A 27,452-nucleotide genomic window follows, 5' to 3' on the forward strand; every position below is an offset into this window, starting at 1 on the left:
CCCTACTGAAAGGCATTCTCTATGGAGCCATATAAGGGAGAGGGGTGCTTGTGGTCCACCTGCTGACAAGGAGAAACACACCAAGCTCCAGGGCCTATGATACCATTTCAGGCCCTTCCACATCATGTCAGAGAGATTGAAAACACCCCCCTCCTTCTGCCACCTCCACTAAAAGGATACGCAGGGGAGCTTGTAAAGGAATGTAATCTATCGAGCGATTAAGATGAGGAAGTGGGGGTACCTCTTTATTTCAGAGTGCTAAAAATACACTTCATTAATCTAGTGGGAAGAAAGGAACAATGGAACACAATGATTTTTTTTTTTTTTTTGAAAATTTGAAACCCGGGGACCCTGCTGCCTGTATCCAGGCAGACCAAGGAGGGGAGTGGGTCTGGCCTATTAATCAGACGCAAGTGGAGCTTTGATTTCTGCGTCTTTTCCAGCCTCACCAATTAGGCCCGCTTGAGTGATCTGAGGGCTGTTCTCTTGTCCGGGTTCACTTGGAATTTTGCAATTTTTTGGGAATAAATAATTAAATGAATAACACAGTGGCTTTGAGGCTCGCAGGTCACCCCTTTAATCATTCTACAAAAACGCATCCCTCAGCTGATTACATTTCCATAATGCCAGAGCGAGCAGTGACAAATTGCTTTAATTCCCGCCCCAGCATGTTTGCCCTGAGGTATTCCAGTGACACTCTCTGTGGACCAACCTTCATCTCCCACAGTCCATGCTGCGTCGGGCTGAGCCATCACTAAGATCTCTTCTTCCTGAGGTGGGGGGTCCTGGTGGACCGTATTAGTTTAGGGACACAGCTTTGTACCAAATGCACAAAAGTTAATCTGTTTAAACACTTTGAGGGGATTAGCAGATGCGCTTAGGAGATTAATGGGAGATAATTTCATTAAGGCTAGCCCATCTCTGTTTTGTCAACATTTCTTGATATTACCCATGGCTGTATGGGGAGTGCAAGTTATTCATTGTGCAATTTGGCACCAATATGCAGTACAGTGGAAGGACCAGTGCAGGTGGGAGTCTGACGGCATACACACCAAGCCATCTTGTAAAGCTTCCTAAAGGTGACAGGGTTGGGGTTACAAAGATGTTGAAACCTCCTGTTGGTGGAGTGGGGGGTTTTGAATTCAGCTGACATTCCTGGTCGAGAGCTTGAACCAGACTCACAGACAGAGCCTTTGGATTTGAGGCACCGTTGTGGACAAAAGTCTTGCGAAAAACGTGAGAGGGAACAAACCCTTTTTGCGCGAGAGAGATCCAGTTACCAAGTGAGAGAGGTCCGGTTAGCCCGCGAGAGCAATTGAAACCCTGCAAGGGCGAACTCCTCTAGCGGAAGGTCCAATGGTCAGCACGCTCGAATGAAAGTTGCTTGCAAGAGAGATCCACTGAACAGCGCACGCGATTGAAAATGACTTCACAGAGAGGTCCATTTGACTTAGTGGCAATGACATAGGGAAACATTTTCAAGAATTAAATAAATGCGTGACTTATGTCCAGCGAATGTTGCAGTCAAGAGAATATGATAGTCTGTACTGGAGCACTGCCATCGTGTGCTGGAGGAGCATATCCATTTGCTGTCTCGAATGTTGGATCACCTGAGACACACCCTGGTAATTTATTGTATAGGCCTAGTAAAACCCTTTGGGTCCCATTGAACCACTTGTTTATAAATATAGTTAAGGGCAATGATGTCGTTGCCATGACTCATATGGAAACAAAGTAGAACACAGAAAAATAAATAACTTATTCCCATATTGACACGTGTAGCTGGTTAGTAAGGACAAGTAGCGGGGTTGTAACGTATGATTTTGATTGCTCATAGAGACGAAGTGGGTCACATAAATGGCCCCAGGAAATGGAATATCCCATTTGCATTACCATAGGCATTTACAAAAGCTATTATCATAAGCAACCTGCTTGTGGCCCAAACATGCGACTACCATTTTGCTGAACATTTAGGTCCTCTCTATCAACTCATGCTAGTTGTTTGGTAAATTACTTTCATTTTATACGCTTTCATTGCCCTTTTAGCAAGTGTACAGTAAGGAACTACAATACATGAATAAAACAATGAAATAAAAATATATGTTGTAATTTATTACTTAGGTCATTATCAGCCTATAATTATTGTTAGCATGTTAATGATCATCATTATTATATTAGCTAGCTATTCACATTAATTCACCTGGTAAATCAAGAGATATTAACTGGCTAGTTAGCTAGCTAACTGGTTTGAAGCTACCTAGATAGCTGCTACTTTTCATTCGCGCACGCTATGGAATGGACCGCACGTGCTGTCCAATGGACCTCTCTGTGAAGTCACTTTCAATCGCATGCGCTGTTCATTGGATCTCTCTCACCATCTACTTTCATTCTCTCTCGCAAGCAACTTTCAATCACACACGCTGACCATTGGATCTTCCACTAGAGGGCTTCAATCCCCCTTGCAGGGTTTCAATTGCTCTCGCAGGCTAACTGGACCTCTCTTGCCTGGTAACTGGATCTCTCTCGCGCAAAAAGGGTTTGTTCCCTCTCGCGTTTTTCGCACTTTTGTCCACAACGGCGCCTCATATTTGGAATGCTATGGAGAAGGGGGATTTCGCCAGCCAGCAAAGAAATATTGTGAGATGCAGCGTTCCTTGATGTGGCGCCTGCTGTCGACATGTGGGCATCTGAGTGCACAACAGCGTCATCTGAATCGCAAACGGGGGGGGGGGGGGGGGTAGTCAAAAACACTAACAAAAACAAAGAAGCCGCAGATGGGGGAAGCCGTGCCATATCGCAGACCAGGGGGATTTGAGGTTTGAGTTTGGGGTAATGAGGCAGAAGGATTCCATGGGTCTATGACTCCATTACACGTGGGCTCACCTGCAACACTGCAGATTGCCCTTTACTGGCACACTGTGACATAGCCACCCAGGCCTTTGTACTGGTTCTAGGAGACTGCGTAGCGAGAGCACTTCCAAAATGGGATAGGCTAACACTGCTTATTGGAGCTTAATATTGTAGGGCTAGACTATGCTCCCATTGACAAAACAGCTTTCATGAAAATGCAATGAATGTCTTTAGGGTGGGTGCTGTAACACAAAAAGCTAAATTTGCTTGTCACAGACATCACCTTATATAACTTGCATTGTTTCTATGTATAGTACATCAGAAGTGCCCTGTGACAATTCCTTTGTTAGTAACGCTATGACAATATAACAATATTTTAGACTACAGTGGCAGGGGGAATTGTGTCAACGTGAACCATGGCTAAGCCAGTAGACGCCTGCTATTGTCTAAACAAAGCCAATATGTGAGCCATTTCTACTGTCAAGTGTGCCTCCTGCACATAACCAGCCCCCCTACCCAGGCAGAGGAGGGAGTGTGAAAACTGCTTAGGCCAGCAGCTTCATGCCTTTGCTATTGTTTCTTATTCACTAGACTCCAGGCCCCTAGAGATCCAGGTTCTTTTCCATGTGAGTGATTCTTTGGCAGCAGGATTGGTGTGGACCACAGCAGTGCATACAACATGTCGAGTGTGTTGAGGGTGGTGCTGCGAGCTGTGTGTATTCTGTGTGTACTGGTCCCACAAACTGGAGGCCATTTATTCTTGCCGTGAGGCACAGAAGGAACTGGAATCATAGTCATAAGGTTGTATGAGTGCAAGGTCAAAGAGTGAGGTGCTTCATCTCAGCAACTATCTCCTGCGAGTAAGAGGATACTGAGGTAACATGGCAGATGCTGTGGAAAGATGTCAAATGAGATCTGGGCCTGTTCATGATATCCTTGTTCAACCCCAGTGACTTCATGTGTCTTACTTTCTCAAAGATGTTATCACATCAAAGCTTTGAAGATAAAAGAGATCCCTCTGCTCAGTGACAAATAGTTGTGAACTAGTATGGGGGTCTAAGCTTTGGATTCTTTGTCTGTATTCTTCTATTCCATTCCTATCAGGCACTGAAGTAGCTCAAAACAGGGAGGCACTGACAAACGTTCAAATGTGCTCCTGTCCTAAGCAACCTCTCCACCTGCCTAAAGGTGACATCCACATGAACATGTCTGTTACTTCCCCAAAATGCCTTCCTCTGTTTGACATCATCAATTAGGTTTGTGGGCTGCAAGCTATTCATACCTCTTATCAGACTCGGAAACTGTGTCCCGTTTTTGACCGTCTTGGAATGGCGTCGCAACTGTAAATCCATCAAATTTAACAAAAAGACACAAAAACAGGAGTGCCGAGCCTTGGGGGGGAGGTGGGGGCGCAGACAGACTGCTCATCAGCTGAAAGGTGGAAGGATGGGGTGAGGAGGAGGAGAGGGACAGGACTTTTGGTAGTGCCCGTGTGTGTTTCTGTGGCTTTCTGTCGGCTGTCGGCCAGCAGTACCAGAGCAAATCGGCCTCTTGACAGAGCTAAGTTAACACTGGGGGAAAGGGGAGGGGGTCTCGTGCTGATGGGCTGGAGTGGGCGCTAAGCGGATTTCATCCTATTCCAGCTGCTTAGTGCCAGCTCTCATAAAGGAGACCCCCCTCGTTGGTCTTAAGCGAAAACGCTGCCAACATCATTAGGCCTGTTAAATGCTTGTAAATGATCGCTGACTCGTGCCTTATTCTTGTTGGATTCTCAGAGGGTCGCGCCAAGTGAGGCCCAGAGCAAGTCCCAGAGCAAGTCCAGTCCAGCGGTCACCAACACACTCCTCCTCTGGATGTCCCCCTGAGGGGTGGAGGGAAGTGGGAAGCCAGACACTGATAGATGACTGTACGTATGCACAAGGAGAGTGAGCAAGAGAGAAAGAGAGAGCACAGAGGCATCTGAGCATCATGCCTCACACCATTATTATTAAAAACCTACCTTTTAATGTAGTTTTGACATTCTTTTTATGAGGAGAATAAAATTATTGGAATCAGCTACAATGAAAGTGACACACCACCAGGTGTATGACCCAAGAGAAGCAAAGACACCGTGAGGCATCTCTCCATTTACACAACTGGATATTCTTCAGCTCAGGGGCGTAACATCTTTGCTCCACCTGGGACTGGAACCCAGGACCTTCAGTGTTCGATACCCATTACCTTGCCACTGCAGTCACTCATCGCTCCATCCCTTTGCCTCTGCTGCTGTTTTTCTCTATCCTCCTCTCATCCAGTGGCCATCCATCTCCCTCGGTTCGCAGTTACATGCATGTCCTCCATGCTGTTATATTTGTGCTGGCACGTGTGTGATTGATTGCACCACGGGCAGCTTTTCAGATTAACTGCCCAGAGCTTAGGACACAGGGGGGAGAGAGATTTGTGATAGCACTCACAAATCAGAACCCCCCCCAATTGAGCTTGAGTGTTTTGCTATAGGTTGTTTAGAAAGAAAGCCAGGGTCTGAAGGACTCCTCCTAGCCCTGTGGGTGGCCTAGCTCATTCACATGATCCAGGATTACTAGACAGACCTAACTGCGATGTCCATCATCCAGAGCTGTGGTGAAACCAACAGCACCCAACTGCAGGAGGGTAACTCTCACACAATACTAACCTGGACAGAGAAACGCTTTGTGGTAATGGGGAAACAGGTGGACATTTGGGCTAACCAGAAGAGGGCCTGTGAAATAATTTCGGCCATGGAATATAAGGTGTGCCTGAGTTTACTGCTCCTCTGATACAGTGGTAAGGAAAGACCAGAGGGTCATAGCACAGAGGAGTGGGGTTGGTTATGCAGCAGAATATATTGTCCTTTCCCAGCTTCTGCTTTGAAGTCAAACTCCCCCCACTTGCCCCATCCAACCCCCCACACAGGTTTCTGTGTGAACGGCCTCCCTCCCTTTGCAGCTGAGACCTGGAGGAGGCAGGGCCGATGCTCAGTTCGTGCAGCCTGGTCCACTCCCTTGTGCCACTGGGATGTGGCACTGTCAGCTCGTGGGGTACGCATATGGTTTGGTGTGCAGCTGCATGTATGGGCCACATCAAGCTTTAAATCCACTGCTAAGTGTCCAGAGGAGCGCCAAACCTGCCAGGCAGATGAACATTTGAGCATCTGAATTATTACGCTTAATTACCGACCCTGAGCCCTGTGTGCCACAAAATCAGGGGCCTCAGTGATCCATTTAGCGGTAGGAACGGATGGATGATTGCAGGCAATCAGGTGCAGAACAGGAGTGGGAGATAACACCCCTCTCCTCCCACTTTGACGTTATGCAGCTGAACGGGAAGGCATTCAGGAGCACCATTCTGCCCTGATGGTTTCGGCTTGCCTGTGGACCCCCGCAGTGTGCATGTGCCTAACCCCCCTAAGCAGTAATAGCATACCTCAACCAGTTTGGAACGCACTCTCTGATTAGGTCCAAGCCTTCAAATAGTCATAAAAGCAGCAGCTTGCACAGCACTGGCTGCTGGCCATCTAAATTAGGTTCCTCTTTAGTAACCCTGGATTGTACCAACAGGTTAGGCAACGCGCAGGACTAGGAGTGTTTCTGTGCGTGGTGGGGGGGGACTGCTGATTTCTGTAGTTGTGTTTTCCTTTTTTGACATTTCCCATTTACTGCTGAGGCAATGTCAATAATGGGAAACAGACACAATACAACGTTGGTCCAAAAGTCAAAATTAAGGCCCGGATTCAATATCCGGGGATACACCTACTCTAACTACATACAAATTAATTTATGTTGGTGTTATCCTTCTTCTGTGCTTACACAACTGTTCTGTCACAGTGTAAACACTAAAAGACCATCAAGGCCACCCCTTGGAGTTAGACTGTGGTTACACTGAATCAGTGCATTTTAATTCACGTGTCATTTTGAGGACAGCTTCTCTAAAGGTCACGGACAAATCTTTCAGTGCAACAAAACTACAAAATCACTGGTCACGCCCCCCATGTACATCCCCTTTCATCTTTGCATTCTAAGACACGCATTTCCCAAGAAGGGGCCAAGTGCTTCTCACCCATTAGTGATGAAAGGCACGTGATCTGTTTTCAGTCTGCTATTAAATATTCAGCTGCCAAACATAAAAGAGACAAAGCCCAGCTAAACATGTCTTGTCAAATGCTGGCCTCCCACTTCCCCGATGCACCAAGCCTTAACGAGCAGGTCCAATTAACCAACAGAGATAGGAGGAAGACACACAATGGGCTCACATTTTAGTTTGCTCTCCCTTTGCCCAGATGGAAAAGAGAAAACAGAGAGGAAAACTTGACCGAGTAGTGCACATATTCAGCAATTCTTCTACTAGTTTCCCACCCTCCAACCAACTGTCCACATTGGGTCTGGCAGGCGGAAAATCTGTGACATGGATGAAACAACTGCACTAGTAATTCCCCTTTCTACTTTGCAAAGACGGCCGTTTTTGGCCGTTGCCGAATGGAGAACTTGATGGTGTACTTTGCACCTTGCCGGTGTGAGATAAGGGAACTCCAGGCAATTTGTTGGTTTGCCAGCTGAACTCCATCCAGTTAAAGAAAAAAAAAGGTTTCACTAAAGGTTGACTCACCAGAATCTTGGCCATGATGCCGTCATCATTAGACTCCATGATGACCACAGCCTTGTCGGTCTCAATTTCGCAGAGGGCGTCCCCGGCGGCCACAGCCTCACCTGCAGGGTGCGTCACACAGTATCACACACAGGCTCCTCAGTCTTACTAAATTAGACTTTACACCCTTATCCATGGATTTACACACAATTTACACCTGCTAATCCTAAGAATTTACCAACTTTATCTTAAATGGAGTTTGTGTTTGTTGGTCAAGGAAGCAGCAAGGATTTTAAGCCATAACATTCAGGTGCAGAGCTCTAAACATCACACCACATGCCACATGCATGTGAACCCTGAAGCACTGCTGTGTTGTACCTGGAGCAGGAGACTGGAGGAGACTAGCTCCTGTTCACAGCTGCGTATTGTCAACAATCTGAAGCCTGTTAATCGGTCAAACACAGAAAAGCACTTAACAATTATAATTAAAAAATGGTAAGCTTTTATAAGTAATCAAGATCACTTTCACAGAGCACAAAAACTCGTTCTTTTCTGAGATCAGAGATGCCATTCAGCTGATGCAGTCTGCAAAACATAGTCATGAGTCCCTTGCATGCACAAGTTTTGTATACATGCCATCATGGCTCCACTGACTCTCAAGCTACTGGTCCCAGAGCAGAACTGTGCAAGCAGTACATGCCTTCCCAGCTCTCTAGAACTGGAACCTCTGCAAGATTCTCAAGGGTAGACCTTCCTGGCAATTAATCGAGCCCAGGGGAGGGAACAGTAGAATTGATACTATTCTGTGCAACACTGTGCTTATTACAACAAAGGCAGCTCTTAACTTTGGTATATGAATCTGTTTCACAATGAGGTTACAGGACTCCATGTTGGGATAGATGGGATCTTAAACACTGTGAGAAGAACATGAAGATCCTTTAAGAAACGTGGGAGATCCAGAGAGATGTTGCGTATCAGAACAGGTTTGGTTTGCAAAACGCATCAGAGAATTGCAGCAAGTAGGACATTGTGTTCTTTCTCTGAATACATCTACAACTGATTATGACTAGGAAAAGTGATGGAATTAAGACACTTTCACACATGCCCTCCCTCAACACAAATGTGGACAACAGCAGTGTCCCATGAATACCCTCATAACCACGCAGATGTCTGATCTTTTCCAGTTTACCAAGCACATCTGTGCTCACCTAAGTTACTCACTAATTGAACAAGTATGAACAAGTCGGGGAGCAGTTGCCTGCTTAAACTGCCGACCAAGTTGGCCATGTGGATATGCTGTCCTCTAGATTATTCGCTGACCAGACAATCTATACTGGTATGTGGTCATATAGGACAGCTACTAACCAGACTGCCCAAGCCACTGTGTGGTCACCTGGTTTAGTGATACAAACAACAAGGACAGGAAACAGAGAGGCGGATGGTCCCAGTTGCTCATCCACCATGAACAATAACCACTGGCCTCCTGTAGAGGTTTAATTTGCAACCGACTACATGTAAACAGGAAGTCATTCGGAAATGCTAAACCTATACTGCAATTTATCGATCCTAAAAATGGGATTACTTTAACTGCTAACCCACCCATCTGCTCATGAGCACAACGACATTTTGAGAAACAAAGAACTTGGAACTCCTCGATGCTGAACTAGGACAATTTATCCATATGACAAGAAAGTCACAATATCATCATCACCATATTTAGTTCCACTGTGCCAGATCTTCTTTCACACACTTCCTTCCAAAAATTTAATGAATGAATGAATGGACAGATGAATGGATGGATGGATGGTAGGGCTGAACGATTAATTAATTTCAAATTGAAATCAAATTGAAATCGCGATATATGTTATGCAGTGCGTCTGACCCAGGGTTTAAACTGTCGTGTCAATGGTTTCACAAATTCATGCCGTCCTCCTTCTGTGACAGTCATGCTCACCAATTAGAAGTGGCCCAAGGCAACTGTGTATACGCCCACCAACAACAAACACGTGAAACCCAAGGAAAACGTTACATTCCTGTTGCGGAAAAATGGCCTCCGCTGAGCCAGAAGCAACGTTGGACAATTTAGTCCCGAGGAAAAGCAGTACTTTGGTGGTATGGGAGTATTTTGAGACGACAGATGAGCAACAAAAGAAGGTATTGTGCAGGGCCTGTCGTGGAACAGTCGCCACATAGTGAGGCAACACCACAAACCTATATCAGCACTTGAAAAAGCACCACAGGCAGGTATATGATGAGTGTACAGCCAAAAAGTCAAGTGAAAGTAGTGATGCTCTAGCCCAGCACCATGAGGTAACGAATGCCATAACGCACTACCTCACTATAGACATGGTATCTATTAACCCGTTCGTGCGTATGGTCACATCAATGTGATTAGCTGTTTAGCGCGTATCCTAAAACCGGTGCGATTAGAACACGAGATTGGAAAAATTCTAGCTAATTCTAGCTTTGAGGAAACAGCCATTTAGCATTAAAATATAGCAAATGCGGTGCTGAAAACTATGAGAAGCTTACTAAAGCTAATGAAAACATAACGAACCATGTCAGGTAACACGTGCGCTACATATCTTAAAATAAGTTATGTGCGAAAGGGTTAACACCGTGACAAAACTCCTCCGAATGCTGGATAAAAGATATGCAATTCCCTTTTATTTGTTCTACACTTTATCCTATAGTGGCAACCTTTGTGGGGGAAAAAAAAAGTTCAAAAGTTAAATTCAGAAAATCAGAATCAGAAAATAAATGTTTTAGTTGCATGTGCAATATTCAGATATTTTGTGTCACATTCATATTCCTATTTCTATTGCTATATTTAGTGATCACTTTTTTGATAATTATTCTGTGGTTTGTCAATTTATAAGCTAAATGCTGGATATCAGTAAATAATGTTCTATTGATTACATACTGCGCAATATTTAGATGCTGCTCCTGAGCCATAAGTGAATGACCTACCTATTTCAATGTCAGAGATTGTTTACAGAAAGGTTCTGTCATTTTCTTATTGGAATTGCTTTTTTTATTATTATAACTGTATTTATTCAACTTAACACAGTCACAGCTTTTGTGATAATTGTTCTACGTTCGATTGTTCTGTGTTCTATGCCAATTAAAAAAATGTAATAAATACATGTTAGAAGCAATTCATACCTTTAAGTTCTCATCCTTAGAATATCGCATTAGAATATAGAGCAGTTAATATTTTGATGGCCTCTCATGTAGTAATGCTCCATCATGTTTTAAATCTATTACACAGTGAATATTGAACTGAAGCTTTGAAATCGAAATTAGATAATTTCCCCAAATTGTTCAACCCTAATAGATGGATGGATGAATGAATGAATGAATGAAGAAACAAATGTGTGAGGTTGAACAAATGGCTTCTTCACATTGTAACCAAAGCTTGCCAGTCAATATTCACTAACACCCCACCAAAAATAGCAGACAACTTGGCTCTACAGATTAGTGTTTTCCTGAAAGAATAACTCAGGCACATGTTTTAGTGTGGGCTCCCATTCTTTTTCAAAGCAATGAGGAGTAAAAGGTTTTAAAAAAAAATAATGTTTGTCTCAAGGTATGGTGCTGCATTGCCTCCTGTTGTCCCACTAATGACCTGCACCCGCTAAGCAGAAAGAGGTGAAAATAAATTCAGATAAATGCAGAAACAACAACAAGAATTAATGGATACAATGAAAAATGAAGGAAGACAATGTAAAAATAGTTTTCATGTTATCAGACCAATGTCTTCAACAGATAAATCATAACACATTGGATGAATTAATAGCTCACATCGCTTTTAATTTTATTTATGGCTTACCATTTTTATTCATTAAATTAATTATTTGTTTTTGTATTTATTTCTATATTTATCAGATTGTTTTATTTGTTTTTCATTGTAGCAGACACTCCTCCAGAGGCATGTTCAGCTGGGGAATACCCACTACATGAAACCAATTTCACTTAAAGCACAAAGGGAATGAATTCCTTAATAAAACATGATGTGGCTGTATGACTCACCAAAGTGCTGGAAGAAACATCATCTAGTCACGGTGCACCCATGGCAACAGAGGAGCTAGGAGCATCATGCCTGCATCGATGCGAGCAGATGGCCTTTGACCAAAACGTGATTATCACAAAGATGAAGCATAAGAATAATTGAACAGTGATCGCTGGGACTGAAATATTAATACTTATCAGCACTTCTGATATTTCCCTGGTGTGGAGGGGGGGGTTAGTATGGCTAAGAATCCACTCCATACACCCAAGCACACACTGAATTGGACAACAGAAAACTGTATTAAAATAATGGGCCCTTGGGAGACAGCTCAGGAGTCTCAATAAAACATGGCATTACATGCTCTTTACAGCACAGCAAGGAGACACAGTGAGACCTGAAGACATGGAAACTCTGCTGCTGCTGTGGTGGTAGAAAGTCTCCCATGATCCCCTCTCACCCTAGAGATCCTGTCAGTATGCACAGATCAAAGCTGAAACCTTAGCTCAATGTCACAGAATCTCCATAGGGAAGCCTCCTATAGATCTCCTTCCGAGAGGTGAGAGGTGCATATGTTGAGTTGACCTCAGGGCCGCAGATACTTTGGACTGAGAAGATCTGTGTGTGATCTGAGCTCAAGCGTCATGTTGAGAATTAAAATTTAAATAGCACCCCACCCCGCTTCTTATTCTGCCTGCCCTCCCTCTTGCTACTTTTACATTTCCATATGAATGATTTCACACAGGCATGCATTAAAGTGCACACACATGCACATGCACTCCTGTGCATACACGAATACAGACATTCACTTGTAACCACACACAGACGTATGCAAGCACCCACCTCTTACATACTTGTATGCATGAAACCATGTTCACTGTCACTCTGACACAAAAACACACACACACACACACACACACACACTCACAGGCAATGAAACAAGCTCTCAAGCGTGTGCAATTGGAATCACATCTGAACACCATTTCTTTCAGGGCCTTCAAGTGCCTGAACTCATGGAGTGAAATGTATTTCATAAGCAGCAAATCGATGAGTTCACACTAGAAAACACCACCGCAATCAATTGTTGATGACGATGCAGGCAAATCGCTCTGCAAGGCTGATCCATCTGGGTTCATCGATAGTAATTCATTGGACCTTGATGGGGCTTTCTCATACCACTTCTGCTAATCCCCACAGAATAAAACTGACACTGAGACCCAAGCTGATACATTGCCTCTGAATATAAGGGAAACGGAGAGCACAAAACCACACCGGGACCACAACTGGAATTGCCTACCAACAGATCTAACAAGAATGACACAAGGTCCATTATGAAACAAGAACATTCCCTTTCCATTGCTTCTGTGAAAACAGAACAACATGGACTGCAATGGCTTGCATCCATGGCACGAGCCCTTTTTGGCCTCTAATGAAGGCTTCTTGCAGAAACAGCTCATCCTCATGCTGCTATAAGATGGGACAAAATAATGGGCTCATTTTTTGTTGGGTTAATTAGTTTCATGCAGCCTCCAGGTGATTTCATTAGCATTGAGATAATGTGCATGCTAAAGATGGAAGTGATGTCATCGTTTTGTAGAGGTCAATAATTGATGACCTCCTCTGACAATGTGCCTCGGGATCCCTCGGGAGCCAAACAACACGGCACTTTTAAAAGCTTAATGACCCAAGGCCTAATAATTGACCAAACACAGAAATACACTTAATTTACTGTGTTAATTAGCATTGTTATTTTAAGTAATTATGTTCACTTACACACAGTAAGAATGTCTGAGGGGGAAAACCATACACATGCTTAGATTTCAATTATTTTATTTTTTTTTTTATTGAAGCAAACTCTTAATTGAGTGATCAACATAGGTTCCATTTTCCATATTACACATACACTGCCCGGCCAAAAAGAAGTTGCCAATTGGATTTAAATAAGCAAATGATCTGGGGTTGCTTCAATTGGTCAGGCCTAGGCTCAGTGACGTTATGTGACAATAAAATGAAGTCAGCTGAGTACCTGAATGTACTGAATGACCAGGTTATCCCATAAATGGATTTTTTCTTCTCTGATGGCATGGGCATATTCCAGGATGACAATGCCAAGATTCATCAGGCTCAAATTGTGAAAGAGTGGTTCTATTGAAAGTCTTTGGGATGTGCTGGAGAAGACTTTACAGAGTCTCGGCCAAAAATGAATGCAACTCTGGAAATAAATGTTGTAACGTTGCATAAGGTTGTCGAAACAATGCCACGGCAAATGTGCACCGTAATCTAAGATAAAGGCGGTCCAAAAAAATATTAGAGTGTGCAACTTTTTTTGGCCAGGCAGTGTATAATACATACTACTTCACTGTATACATTTACAGCTAGATACCTTCTGGAAGGACTCAGGTCACCCATCTCTCATAAGGAAACAACAATGGTCTGCAGGGATTAAACCTGAAGCTCTAAGCAATGCACCACACTCCACCAAATCACTTCCAGTTGTGACAGAACATTGTAACATACATGAATCACAGACAATTAGGATGCTTTGGATTTTTAATCTGCAACAGCTAGGGGGAAATAATCTTACTTCATGTTTATATTTAGAGATATTTATAACATCAAACCAAAAAGACTGTGGGTTTTTTTCCTTACAGAGCAACTCCAATCATACTTAACCAACAGAGTTAGTTTTTGTCCACTGAGAAAGAGGCAGCCTCTGATGCACACAGACGCTGAGAGACAGAAGTAGCATTTGCAATGTGAGCCTATGCATACAGGAATTTCCTGCAGGCATTTTGATGACAGAGAATACAGGCGACACATCATGAACGTAAGCCAGTCTTTTCTCATTCACTCCTGTGTCCACCCCATTCATTTATTTTCAGGGGAGGTCTTACAGAGAAAGCCGGAAGTTTTGCACAGAGAACATAAGGATAGAAAAGACATGGCAGGAGGACAGCCTTACCTTCCTTTTTCAGCCACTTTACAATGTTGCCCTCCTCCATGGTGGGCGAGAGGGCAGGCATCTGGACCTTAAGTGGGGGTGCCCCTGGCAGAAAGGGCACAGCACCAGTCAGACAAAAAGAGGGATACAGCTCCTGTACTAAAACAGCACAGTCACTGCCTGCTGAAAGCACCAAAATATGCACTCCATTACTAAACCCATTTCTCCCCACAAGCCCCATCCAGGAGCAGATGTGTGGGAAAGGGCGGAAAATAAAAGCTCCCCATGTGGTGGTTTCTGCTGGCAACGAACGCGAGATCAAAGACCACATACTACGAGGAAAGGTGGGCACCACGAAGACAAGCTAGACAAGGGCTAGGGACAAGCTAACAAAGCGAGCCATTTAAAGATTTGTCGTTTTTTCCTGGGGTCATTTCCGAGTCACCCACAGTGCAATAACATTTCTCCAAGAGCATCTGGAAGCATTTAGAAGGATAGATGGACTTACTTACTCCATCTCTTGTGGTGTGAAAATTTCCATGATGGACAGCGTTAAACAACTGGTGTAAGCTTTTTCTGTGACTCGATTCTATATAACCCGCACTGGAGGCACAACATAACATCATACAATCACACAAAACAAACAGGAGAACCATAATGGCATGTTCTGAATCTGCACAGTCAGTCCATATTTTCTGTCTTGCATCAAAGGGTCTTGCCTGGCAAGGCGTTGCATGTGTCGTTTGTGTACACAGATGCATATGTGGATAAACAAGTTGTTCCACTCCAATGGCTTCTAGCTCCTTCTCAGCTCCACTAGCTTAATCAGACTAGGCAGCATCTCCTAGAAACAGAAGGGGGTGAAGCCAGGCAATGACCACTAACAATATGGCTAGCAGCCAAAGGCCTACCTTAAAGCCTTTACTTGTCCACCATTGTGAGTCCATTAATTGCAATAATGATGCTTCATTAAGCTCTGTTCTGCTTGGTTTTCAATTAACATGTTTGTGACACAGAAAAAAAAAAAAAAAACATTAAACACAATTACATTACATTGCATTGACCAGATATTAAACCAAATAAAGACATTGGTGGTGGGTGATTTTTCTGCAGTTGTGCTCACAATAGGTTTACAGAAGCTGACAAAAGATGCAAGTTCAAGATCAAGACAGCCTGAATTTGGAGCATCTTCAGAATGCTGTTTTTTTCCTCTAGAGTGGGACAATGTGATTGCCTGAGGACTTAAGATTAGTGGTCTGCATGCTGTTTGTTCTCTTTTTGTCATGTGTATGTGGGGCGACAGTTAAGCAATGCCCTTAGTGCAGCACCCATCTCTAACTCCCAGAATTCTCTGGGACATGCTTGCCTTACTCATCTTTGAACTAAGGTCAATTACACCAGTGCCATATCTAACTAAAATCATTCAGGGAACAGCTACTCAATGAGTGTAACTATGTCACTGAGCTTGCAATTCGCTGAGGTATTAGGACAACAACCATATAGCGCTGGTTTCTAACCAACGGTCTCAATATACAGGTATTTGATGTGGCAGCAATGTCCAGAGGACTGCGAGTGTCCAGTACAATGCTGACAATGTAACTCAATAACAGCACTGAGGCTTTGTGACAGCTCATACAGCACCATAATTAAAAAAGGTATCGCACAGCCTTGTTGTGTTCCTTTTGTCTCTTATGCACTAGTGCCCCCTTCTGGTAAAGTTGGATATGATCTTTACATCTACACCTGAACACATATTTCATGTCCAACAAGGGTGAAATTTTTTATTTAATCTGATTTACATGTCTAGGCATAGCTGAAACACAGCATGCAAGATAATAAGCTATGCCAAGTAATTTGAATTTCTTTTAATTTTCTTTGATGATTCAAATAACCACAATGTGGGATGTTGCTAACAAGACAACTACTTGCTATATGATACTGTCACATTTAATGTTTTGAATAGCAGCAGATCCAAACAGTACAAAGAATGAACTGACTACAATAAATGAAAAATAAAATGAATGATGGGAATCAGTAAGCCTTTAGCAAAACCTTGGGCTATATGTACTCTTGATATTATGGGTTCTGTTGTGCCTGTTCTGTTGTTTGTTTACATCAGAAAGGAATCTTGTCATATATTGTCTGGCCAAAGTTGGCTGGATTCAAAGCCATTCTGATTTCATTGACCTATAATCCCTAAGGCTGACGGTACAAATGGTGACCATTTTTCTAAAGTCTGACCACTGGGTTAGTGGAGTTTGAACCTGGGCTCAACAGATGATCAAATCTGGAAACTTAAAATATTTTTGTAAAGCTTGGAATTCATTCAATTCACTCATTTTCAGATTTAATTTCTGCACGGACTTTATAAATCTTACCTCTTTCCTCTTTCTTGAAACAGAAACGAGAGTGTGGTCAGAATTCAAAAACAGTCCCGTTTAATACGGCATTCAGAAGTGAAAACACAGCTTTATTAAAACATTAACAGATAACTAGAGAGACAGATAGAGATATGCATAGTTGTAACATCAACAAAATTGGACAAGAGTGATTACTTCAGAGCCCTGACTTAAAGGATATCCTAATTTAATGATTATGTTGGTCATCTTATTTTTTTCGACCTCATCCTAAAGGAGGAACATCACTTTCACTAAGTGTGTTGGTCTTCAATGCCCCTGTAAAATTTGTGTTGACTAAGGTGCTGCCATAACCAAAGTTTCTCACCTTTACCACCGATGAAACTGATGACGTCTGGAACACGAGACAGGACGTAATTACAAGACTAGCGCCATACTATGTACAACTGTCCAATAAAAAGCTTCATAATCTAGTTATTTACAGACCGTGGACATTTCTATCCACCTAGCACAAGATTTTTTTTTTGATTGTTAGCCTTAAGCTTACTGTCGACGTTTGATAGCTAGAAACTTAACCAGCCAGTTTTCTAGCTAATTAAAAACACGTAGCTACTGGCATAAACGATTCGTAACATATTTCATACGTCGCTAAAGACTGGAAAGAATAATGGCATTTCAACTTTCAGCTAGCTAGGTACCTAGCAGCTGATCAGCTAGTTCAAATTCGACACAACCTAGAAAATTAGATAAGTTAAGTGAAATGACTTTACAAACATGATATCAACTAACAGTGTCAGGCACACATGGCAGGCGCATTTCATTATGTTACTTAAAGTAGCTAACGTTAGCCATTTCAGTAATTTTTCGCTATCTTACTATAATGGAAAAATATCAGCTTCTTATTACTGACTAATGGTTGCGCACGTTACGCGTGTAGGTATGTCTTAATAACGTTGTTTAATGTTTAAATGTTCTGCTGTTCACATTGACAATTTCCACGTATGCATTTGTAGGCAGTAAATTAACGCATTCTGGATTTCAGCGTAAACGCCAATTCCAAGTTGATACGTGACCTACCTAAGTGGCTAACGGGTCATACAGATGTTTTCAGTTTGTGCCCACACGGGGAAAATTCACGAGTAGTGCTGGCAATGAAATGCGAGCAGCTGCTTACTAGTCAGCTAGACGATATGGATTTGCGTTTAGACAGGTAGCGAACAGCAAAATCCTGAATTACAGCTATTTCGCAAAATAACTGTCTAGCTAGGAACTTTGCCAAAGGTTAGCTAGTAAGCTAGCGAGCTAACTTGCCAGATATTTCACGAGGGGATACAAACTACATAGGTGGCCGCTTACCAAGGAAGGCTGGGGTCTGAAAAAAGTGCCTCAAATGTCCACAACCCGACTGTGGTGTCCACGAACATTTTTTAATTATACCCAATCTTAACCCGATTAAAATCCCTTGACGTCCCAACCGTAAGGAGGCCGCCATCTTGGTGTCCTCCGTCGGTGAAAAGTGTCCTAGAAGTTGCCGGTATGGTATATAGTGTTTTCGGTTGAGCTGTTAGTGTTTTCTTGCTCTAGCAGGTGAGTATAATTAAATCCACGTAAGATCGTAAAATATAAGGTGACATATTCACTTTTCTAAAAGTGATCATTTGCACAGGCAGTAAGTCAAATTTGGAAACATGAAGGGTCCTGAGGGACCTACATTTTCTGTCGCTGAACTGATGTCAATATGACGTCTTCATCACGAAATAGCACCTCGGGTGATGTGGTTCATAAAGGTGTGTGAAGAGACTGATGTTTTCGCCGAACTATTCTCACGAACTAATTATAAATTAAACATGTACGTACACACAATTAGACAATGACAATTAACAATTTAACAATGACCTCGTTTGGGTGCAATTGATAGACAAGAGCTCAGTTGAAAGTTGTCGTTTGGAAAGACAAATCCTAAGACACACGTTTAACGAGTTAAAAATTAAACAAGTAAAACCAAACATTTTTGGTGGAAAAATGGAAGCCCGCCTTCACAGGGGGGCTTGAATTGGAAGCATCCATGAATTATGACTGGGTCGATAAGAAATAATCCGAGGGACACCTTTTTTAAAGGTAAAATGACTTTTAAAAAGTAGGGCTACAATGCGCATGTGCTGATTTTGAACCCTTTTTATTTAGCCATGTCATTTCCCGTAAGACTGTTCTGTTGATACCGTGTGATTGTTCCCATCCCAGTGAAAATGTTAGCAATCTTTGTTGCGCCCAGTGTGTGCTGTGAGGTTTTGGAAGGATGTGACACCTTTCTTTCATAATAAGATCAAAGTGGATGCTTGCATGTTGCCTGTTAAAAATACTGTTTGTGTCATGGACTGTATGCGCATTAAACAGACCTTTTTCTTTTAATTCACTCAATTTACGAATGTAAATTTGCTGATCCTTAGCTTTAAGGGTTTATTTTCTGTGAATAAGTGGAACAGTACATGACAACCGTAGGGTCCAGAAAACAACAGCTCTGGAAACGCTTAAATTATTTACCACTGAAATATATATTACACCTACCCGCAGACCCCTGATGTTTTTTTTTTTTTTTTGGTAATATATTTAATGTTCTTTCTTTTGACCCTTCCTGAAGTAGGCCTATGTCTTTGTATATGTGGTAATACTACTACCATGCAGTTTTCTGGTGCTGATGTTATCTTTTATGATACTAGCACAACTGTTCTTTCACTGTTGTTATTTTTTTATGGTAAAAAAATCATATTATTATCTGAACAGAAAAAGTGGATATGTAGATGGATTTATCCATCAAGCTAATGTGTTATAATAAAAGCAGGTGAAGCTTGTGTAGCTGGCTGGTTACCAAGTTTAACCCTTTATTATTCGACCTTGATCTTGTATCTCAGGATCGACCCACCACCAGTTCAGAGTCTGCTTACACTTTGTTACTACCAAAGGACTGTGGTTCATAATAATCCAGAAGGCATGTAAAGTGTGGCTTTCTTTGTGTTCTGCATCCATCAAGAATTTCTATCAGTTCATGTGCATCTGTTTACATTGCCAGTGCATTACTTTGTGGCAAAATTAAACAGTAATGGATGAGTTTGTAGCTGGATGTGAGGATACATTTTTGGCAAGACTTTTCAGTTTTATAGTTTATAAATGAAGTTAAGACACAGGTCTATCTAGCATCCCACTGAGCAGTGGGAATCAAGATAATTCAATTTTAAAGATTTCTTTATTTTATTCTATTTGTTTGTTGGTTCTGACACATTCCTCAAGGATGCATAGTGTATGTTACATGTTTGACATTAGCCATTCACACAGCCAGATTATTACTGAAGGAATTCATGTTAAATGCTTTGCTCAAGGACACCAGGCCCAGGATGTGAACCCATGATCCTCTGGTTACAAGCAAAGATACTTGACTGCTACACCATAGTGCCACCCATTAATGATGGAATGCGTGTTGGTCTTGATTATCTTCATTATTCTAATGCCGATCCTATCTATCTGAACTAAAAGAAAGTAAGCGAGATTTTGAGATCATCTGTCTGACTCATCCGAAGATGAAGCAATCCCTCTGCACCATGCCCTATAGTAGAGATTTACACCTAGGGCTGAATGCTTTTTCTTTGGAAGTGGGACCATGAGGATAAGTGGAAAAACTGGAATGTCTGCAGTGCAGAAGGGAATGAAAAAAAGCAACTTTGCATGCATGCTATGGCATACGGAATTCTCAGAAATGTTTGAGGCACAGCATTACATATTACATTTCAAGCCTTATCTGTTTGATCTTTGAACGTCAGTGAACTCATGCTGAGTGGCTGCACTCAGGAGGACAGTATATGTTACCAGTATATGTTTATTTAATAACTCGCTCAGTTACGTAATCATTTCAGAGAAGGTCATTTATTATGTGTTGGAGAAACTACTCAGTGAGTATGATAATTCTGCCTCATTCAACAATTCAAACATATTTTCCCCCAAGCTCCATGAACAAGGAAGACAGCGGCTCAAATTTGCATGAATGTGTGGGATGTAAACAGCAGGGAAAACACCAGTGCTGGTCCATCGGGAAGCAGCTGTAAATAATAACTGGAAAGGTATGACTTAGCATAGGCACCACACCCCTGTTACATTTCAGAAAAGATATTCAGGCCAAGATGAGCTCTGAGGGAGAATGCTAGTCCATTATGGCAGATGTGCACAGCTCCAGAATACTGAAAGCACAAGTTAATACAATATATAAGTAATAAGTCTAATACACAGTCTGTTTTTTCAATGAAGAGGGTTTTCCATCATTTTCATGTTGGTTTGTGTTTTAGATGTGCTCCTTCACCCTATCAACCATTACAGTTTTTTACTATTGCTAGAACACAATTTCTGAAACTAGGGCCCTCTTTGTCGAAACTCTACACACAAAAACCAAAAACATACACACAAAATAAGAAATATCTTACATCTCTTGCAAAAGCAAACATTTCATTCAAAACCATGTAAACTCTTATAAAAATGGTATTTTTGCATCACAACTTTACACACAAACACCAGATAAGTAGCTCTTTCCACATGCCAACTGCACACTGATGTGTTAAGTATAAAGCTATTATCTAGAGTCTTTGGCATTTTCATTAGTAGCATGCTGTAAAGATAGACTATGAACACAAATGCAATGGGGAAACAAACAAATTTATTTATTCTCAATACTCATATACTCATAACAGTGTCAGACACAATTACCTTAACTGAAGATGACATGAACATAGGTACTGTATTGTAAACAAAATACAGTATATTGCAATTACAGTTCATCCTGTCTTCGATGTGCATCTGGCCACAGCACCTCATCACAAGTGATGTCCTCTCTGGCCAAACAGCAGGGAAGTACCATCTTAAGTGGTGTATCCAGCCCTGGCATGCCTCCACATCAGTGTTGCCACAGGCCTCTTCCATCACCTGGAAGAGAGTTGTGCGTTGGTGGGGTTGGCGGTCATATACCTTCCAATGCCACACCGAAAAGAACTCCTCAATAGGGTTCAGGGAAGGACAGTAAGGTGGAAGGTGGAGAACTTGAAATTGTGGGTGATTGTCGAACCAATTATGGACTACAGCAGCCCGGTGGAAACTTACGTTGTCCCATATGACAACAAACCTGGAGTACCCTGGCACATTCCTCTGGTCATTGGGAATGAGGATGTCATGCAGGGTGTCAAGGAATATGCTAATATGAGCTGTGTTATATGGGCTGAGAGTGGCATGGTGGTGAAAGACACCATTCAGGACAATTGCAGTACACACAATTGTCACCACGCTGCCCAGTAACATGGACACGCTGCCCGATGATGTTTCTTCCCTGGCGTCTTTTTTTGGCTAGATTGAAGCCAACCTCATCTATCTATTTTTATATATATATATATATATATATATATATATATATATATATATATATATATATATATATGTGTGTGTGTGTATAAACATACTGGTCTGCAGCAGCATCTCGCTCCATGACTCTCTGAAACAGTCAGGAAAAAGCATATTGTATGACAGAAAGGATACAGATATCAGTCCATATTGTGTAGCACAGTAATACAGTAAACTTGAATACAGTACCAATATTGTAACAGGCTAATACAGTAAAATGTAACTTACTTGTACATATTTAAAGCACAGTTGTTTCACTCTTTCAGAGTTTCTTTCAAATGGCACTCTGTACAGCTGTTTCATCTGAAGTTGATGCTGCTTCAGTAGATGGCCCAGTGTGGATAGACTTATGCTGTTTATATGCTGAATGTTGTGTTGTCAGTGATGATGTAGTGTTGCAGTTGTCGCAAAAGTATGATGTTGTTTGCAATGACCATGTTTATGATGTGTTGTTCCTGTTCTTGTGTCAACAGGTGATTTCTTCCTCCTGTGGGGGGTCGCCTTGCAATTCTGCAAAAACAGAATGTGGATATTTAGGGTCTAAGATCTCCTTCTTATGAAATACTGTAAGATCATATAGAGGGTAGGATTTCTTACCTGTTCTCATTTTGAAATTTCCGGATGACACCTGCTACATTGTAGTGGCTCAAATTAGGCTGAACCCTCTGACCAGCCTCCTGTAGACTCAACCCATAGTTGATTACATGGTCAACCAAAGTGGCCCGGATCTCACTGTGACAGTTCTCCTACTTCTTCTGACTTGTCCTTTCGCTACTCCTTGTCCTCTGTGTCCTCTTCCTCCTCCTCTTCCTTGTCCTCCTTCTCCTCGTCCTCCTCCTCTTCCTTGTCTTACCTCTCTTCCTAGTCCTGGCCCTCCTCTTACTCGAACACCTCTTCCTCCTCCTCCTTTTTCCTGTGCATTCTGGGCGCAGGTAACTGATAAATGAGTGTGGTATTTCACTGGCAGTGTTTAGCAAACAACACACACATTAGTTTTGAATGATGTGTCTAATGTAGATAACCGTGTTTAGTTATTTGCAAAAAGTGTGTTTTAGAATTTCAAACTTAGTGTAAAGCAGACAATGTGCTTATGGTTTAGCATACCTGGTCAATAGATAGGCTACATGAGTTAGTGGTTTCAATAATTGTGCCAAGTACCATTTTTTGTGTCTTAGCCATTGCAAAAAATTGTAACAGCCTTTCAGTTGACAGTTTGGCTCTTTCCCTCACACTGAGCTGTAGGTGGCAGCAGTAACCACTAGAGCAGGGGCTCCCAAACTTGCCAAGCCAAGAACTCACTCAGTGGCTATAGTTTCTGTGACTCACTTTACATGAAAATGTATTGTAACATAGGGTCAGAAGTTTTTGCATTTTGTAAGTTGTCATCTATCTAAGTTGTTTACACTATTCAGTGAAGTTATTACTTTTAGTTGTGTGACTATCTGTGGAGGCTGCATAACACAGTTTGTGTTTGTCCACATACATGTTGTGACCCCTCAGTAGGATCACTAAATAAGAGAATGAATCTAGAAACATGTTAATGACCCTAACCTTAACACTAACTCTAACCATACTCTGCCATCTCCCCCTTTTTCTGTTCACATCTTGACAACAACAACTGAATGATCGTGTTGCTTTGGATCTCAGTAACATGAGGCTTACTGGTCATGCAGTGTTGTTTTCCTCATACACAAACTTTTTCACATGCCTTTTTTTCTGTCAGCCAGGCTGATCATACGATACAACCAGTCTGGTGTTCAGTCTCAGTGAATATAAACAGGACCTTTTTTCAGTTGTGGGGATTTGGGAAGTGGTGGGGGGTGCAATTTTATGAACTTGAAGTAGTTGGAGTCAAACCTCCTGTTTTTTCAGACTGCTTGCTTCTTAGACACAGTGCCAGTGCCCTTTTGCAAAGTGGATTAGGACGATCTGTATATCTCACTCTGGTGAAGGTTCACAACATTCAAGATGGGAGAGGCAATAAAGCGGGTGGAAATTGACAGGAGTGTAAAATGTATGTAGGTCTCCAAAACTGTGCTGTTAAATGTAAGCATGGGGGTCAAACTATAAGGAGATGGGAGAGCTCACAGATAGAGCCACAAGTCCTTTATTGAGTTATTTTAAAACAGGGTGTTATAGTGGAGGAGGGTGGTTTGGAGCAGGTGCACTGGTGTGGAGTGCCACATATCCCCGCAGTTGTCTGCATAACAGACGATGTCAAATCTGTCTGATCAATGGCTGACACTGGATACCACAAAGGGACCTTTCATTGTGAGGTGAAATGATAAGAGCTATTATTTTAGAGCTGTGATTCAGTATCTGCCACGTGAACAATGGGTTGTCTGAGTTGGCATTGGGTGTCAAACAGTGTGCCAATACATTGTCTCCCTGCTAGACCTTATCTAAAATCTCTTCCTGAAGCAGTGTCCGTTTGAGTTAATGTCTCCTCTTTTTTAACGATGGCAAAAGTCATATCTCCTGCATTAAGTGCACATCATATTCAAATCAGGTCCTTATCTCCTGATTGGGACATCAGATGTGGAGCCACTGAACTGTTTGTCAGGGGCGTACATGGAGATGTAATTTAGCTAACCAAATCGTTCAGATCCCAGCCTTCAACAAACATGCTCCAAACTGAACACTATCAAAAGGAGTTTCAAATCTGCAGGACATATAGCAGCGATATTGTACTATAAAAAAGCTTAAAAGAACTGAGATTTGGCCTCAGGGACTCTAATTTGCATGTCAGATTTTTCAAATGGACGTGGATGTACCAGCTATGTAACATAGTGAAAGCTCATTCCAGTAAGCATCACAGAATGCCAGTATGACTGGGACTATCCCAGAATCATTCTGTTCTGTTCCTCACTATTCAGGATGGTACTGGTATACTGGGCCAGAATTCACTGAAAACTTCCAAGTCATTTAAAGGACAGGTTCAATGCAATCAAAGTGCAACAAATCGTTACAGATTAATCAGATGCTGTATTTCAATAAAGCTACTTTTCAAAGCCATCAAAAAACAGTACCTTGGCACATCTGTTACACAGGAAATATGGTCCCATGGCCAATGATAGCAGTTTTTCACTGAGTCATGGGTAGCAAAGCATATCATTGGTCATGCAGTAACAAACACTCCTGTCCCATTGAAGTTTAGAGTTGTTTGCATTTGAAGTTTATGGAATTCTTAGCCAAGCAACAGAGAAGTCCCTGTTTTATACAGCAAAATCATATCTGCAAAGAGGAGTGCATATTGAACCAGTCTTTGACCTTGAATGTTATAATAAAATACAAGTGATAAAAATGATCAGTGAAGAAAATACCCTTGTGTGAACAAAAACAGTTGAATAGATCTCTGTCTCATGAGATCATATACATTAGTTGAATTCCCTGTGGAATATTTCTGTCCAGCATAATGATTATGTTGCATTACATTATTGTCATTTTGCAGCTGCTCTTACCCAGAACAACCTACATAGGTTACAATTTTATCCATTCATAAAACTGAATATTTACTGGGGTAATTGTGAGTTAAGTACCTTGCCCAAGGGTACAGCAGCAGTGGCCCAGCAGGGAATTGAACAAGCAACCTTTTGGCAACAAGTCCTGCTTTTTACCACTACACCACATTGCTTCTGCAGCTAACAAAGATGGGCCCTCAAGTGCTTGGTCTGAGTGCAGGCTGAGCTTCCAAGGCCAGGGTTCCATCCCAACTGTGCCATCAGCCATCATTATCATGTCATCATGGGGGACATTATCATGTCCCCCATTCACTGCAAGTCCCATAGTACACCATGGGACTTGCAGTGTGAAAAATAGCCCCTGGCCTGTGGCTGAGTGTATTGGATGATTACACTCAACTTGCGTCAGCACCCCTGCACTAGAAAGGAGTGTTGTGAAGGGTTGTGAAGGGAAGTTAACTTAGCAGTCCTAATGATGGCTTTTGCTGATATCCCATCATTGCAATTTCATAATGTAACCTTAGAGGATGTGACCATTTCACTCTGGCACCAAGCCCTGTTGTTATCGCTAAAATTTTGTGCTCATTAATAGACATGTGTAAAGTAAAGGAACAAACTGGACCAATTCACTGAAATATGAATAGCAATGTTTCTGTCAGGAAAACACATAATATTTTTAAAGCTTTTTTCTCCTTTAGACTCCTTTGGCATCAACAATTGTATGTTGTATGCTAGACTCATATTACTGCAATAACCTCTGCACTCGCACAGGGACACTGAAGGAGGGTGAGTACAACCCTCTGATATGCTGGCATGTAGCTAATGGCTATGTTCACACTACAAGTCATTCAGTGCATTACAATAGAGTAGGCCCCTATGTGGCAGTAGTAGCTTGTGGATCCTACATAAGGCAGGAGGTAACAGGTAGCAGTTTTAGTAGTGACATCACTCCTTGAGACTTGGCTATCTAGCATCATTATCTATGGAGCTAGAGGCATCCTACCTTCACTTCAGCTGGTAATGACATTGGTTATTAGAGTGAGCTGTGTGATGAGAACTAAGTTTCAGATCTCTCTCATGGAGGTGTGGACCTCTTTCATATTTGTTACTCTACAGCACTAATGTCCTGACAACATTTGAGTGAGGCATCTACCAAACCGCACAGGCAAGCGTGATGAGCACCCCCTGATGACATGCCCACTCCTATCACTGGTGCAATGAAACCTGTTTGCTCCACCGTCGTGTGCTTCTGGTCATTGTTGGTGGATGAGAAGGCTTGGATTGAACCCAGGCCATAGGACTTAGCTTGTGCTCAATGCAAGCATTTTAACCACTGAGCTATTCCAAAGCCCAACCAATAGTGTTTTTCAGAGAAAATTGTTTTGTTAACCGATGAAACAGCTTTTATTTTCTGAACAACTGATTTTCACTCATCAACAGTTGTTGTCTTGCTACTCATTATTAGATGAAAAGTATTGTCTACATGTTGTACCTACTCCAAAATAAATGGTGGGAATTGTAAAGCTGGAGAGGCACACAGATTCCACGGACAGAAGCTATCGCTTTCTTGTAAAAAAGACCAGACCTTTTCCTGCCCTCATTAATGTAAAGCAGGCGTTAGGACCATAAGTCTCATCCTTAGAGGGATGATGGGATGAAGACTGATATGATTGGGTACAGATGAGAATTTTTTAAATTACATTTTCCTTTTTTATATCTTGGTGGTTTTGATTGAGTTACAGCCTGCTCCTCCAGGTCTTCTAATTGATCAAATGTTCTTCTGTTGGCTTTTGGTGTTATTTGCC

The 27,452-nt window shown here is 42.1% G+C and overlaps 1 protein-coding gene across 2 annotated transcripts in view; it reads right to left on the reverse strand.

Annotated features, from left to right (window-relative positions):
* Positions 1–18,279, reverse strand: part of pdhx (pyruvate dehydrogenase complex component X) — a 47,838-nt gene extending 29,559 nt beyond the window's left edge. The window contains exons 1-3 of one of the 2 annotated variants that reach the window (XM_036535670.1): positions 18,113–18,279; positions 14,421–14,504; positions 7,471–7,571 (exon numbers count right to left, since the gene is read on the reverse strand). In XM_036535670.1, coding sequence (XP_036391563.1) covers positions 7,471–7,571; positions 14,421–14,504; positions 18,113–18,248 — 321 coding nt within the window. In that variant the 5' untranslated portion in view covers positions 18,249–18,279. Of the gene's footprint in view, positions 1–7,470; positions 7,572–14,420; positions 14,505–15,310; positions 15,381–18,112 lie in introns of those variants that run through there. The other variant, XM_036535671.1, reaches the window with a different exon arrangement.
* Between the last annotated feature and the right edge of the window lie 9,173 nt (positions 18,280–27,452).

This window comes from Megalops cyprinoides, chromosome 8 (assembly GCF_013368585.1).
Source record: "Megalops cyprinoides isolate fMegCyp1 chromosome 8, fMegCyp1.pri, whole genome shotgun sequence".
NCBI lineage: Eukaryota > Metazoa > Chordata > Actinopteri > Elopiformes > Megalopidae > Megalops > Megalops cyprinoides.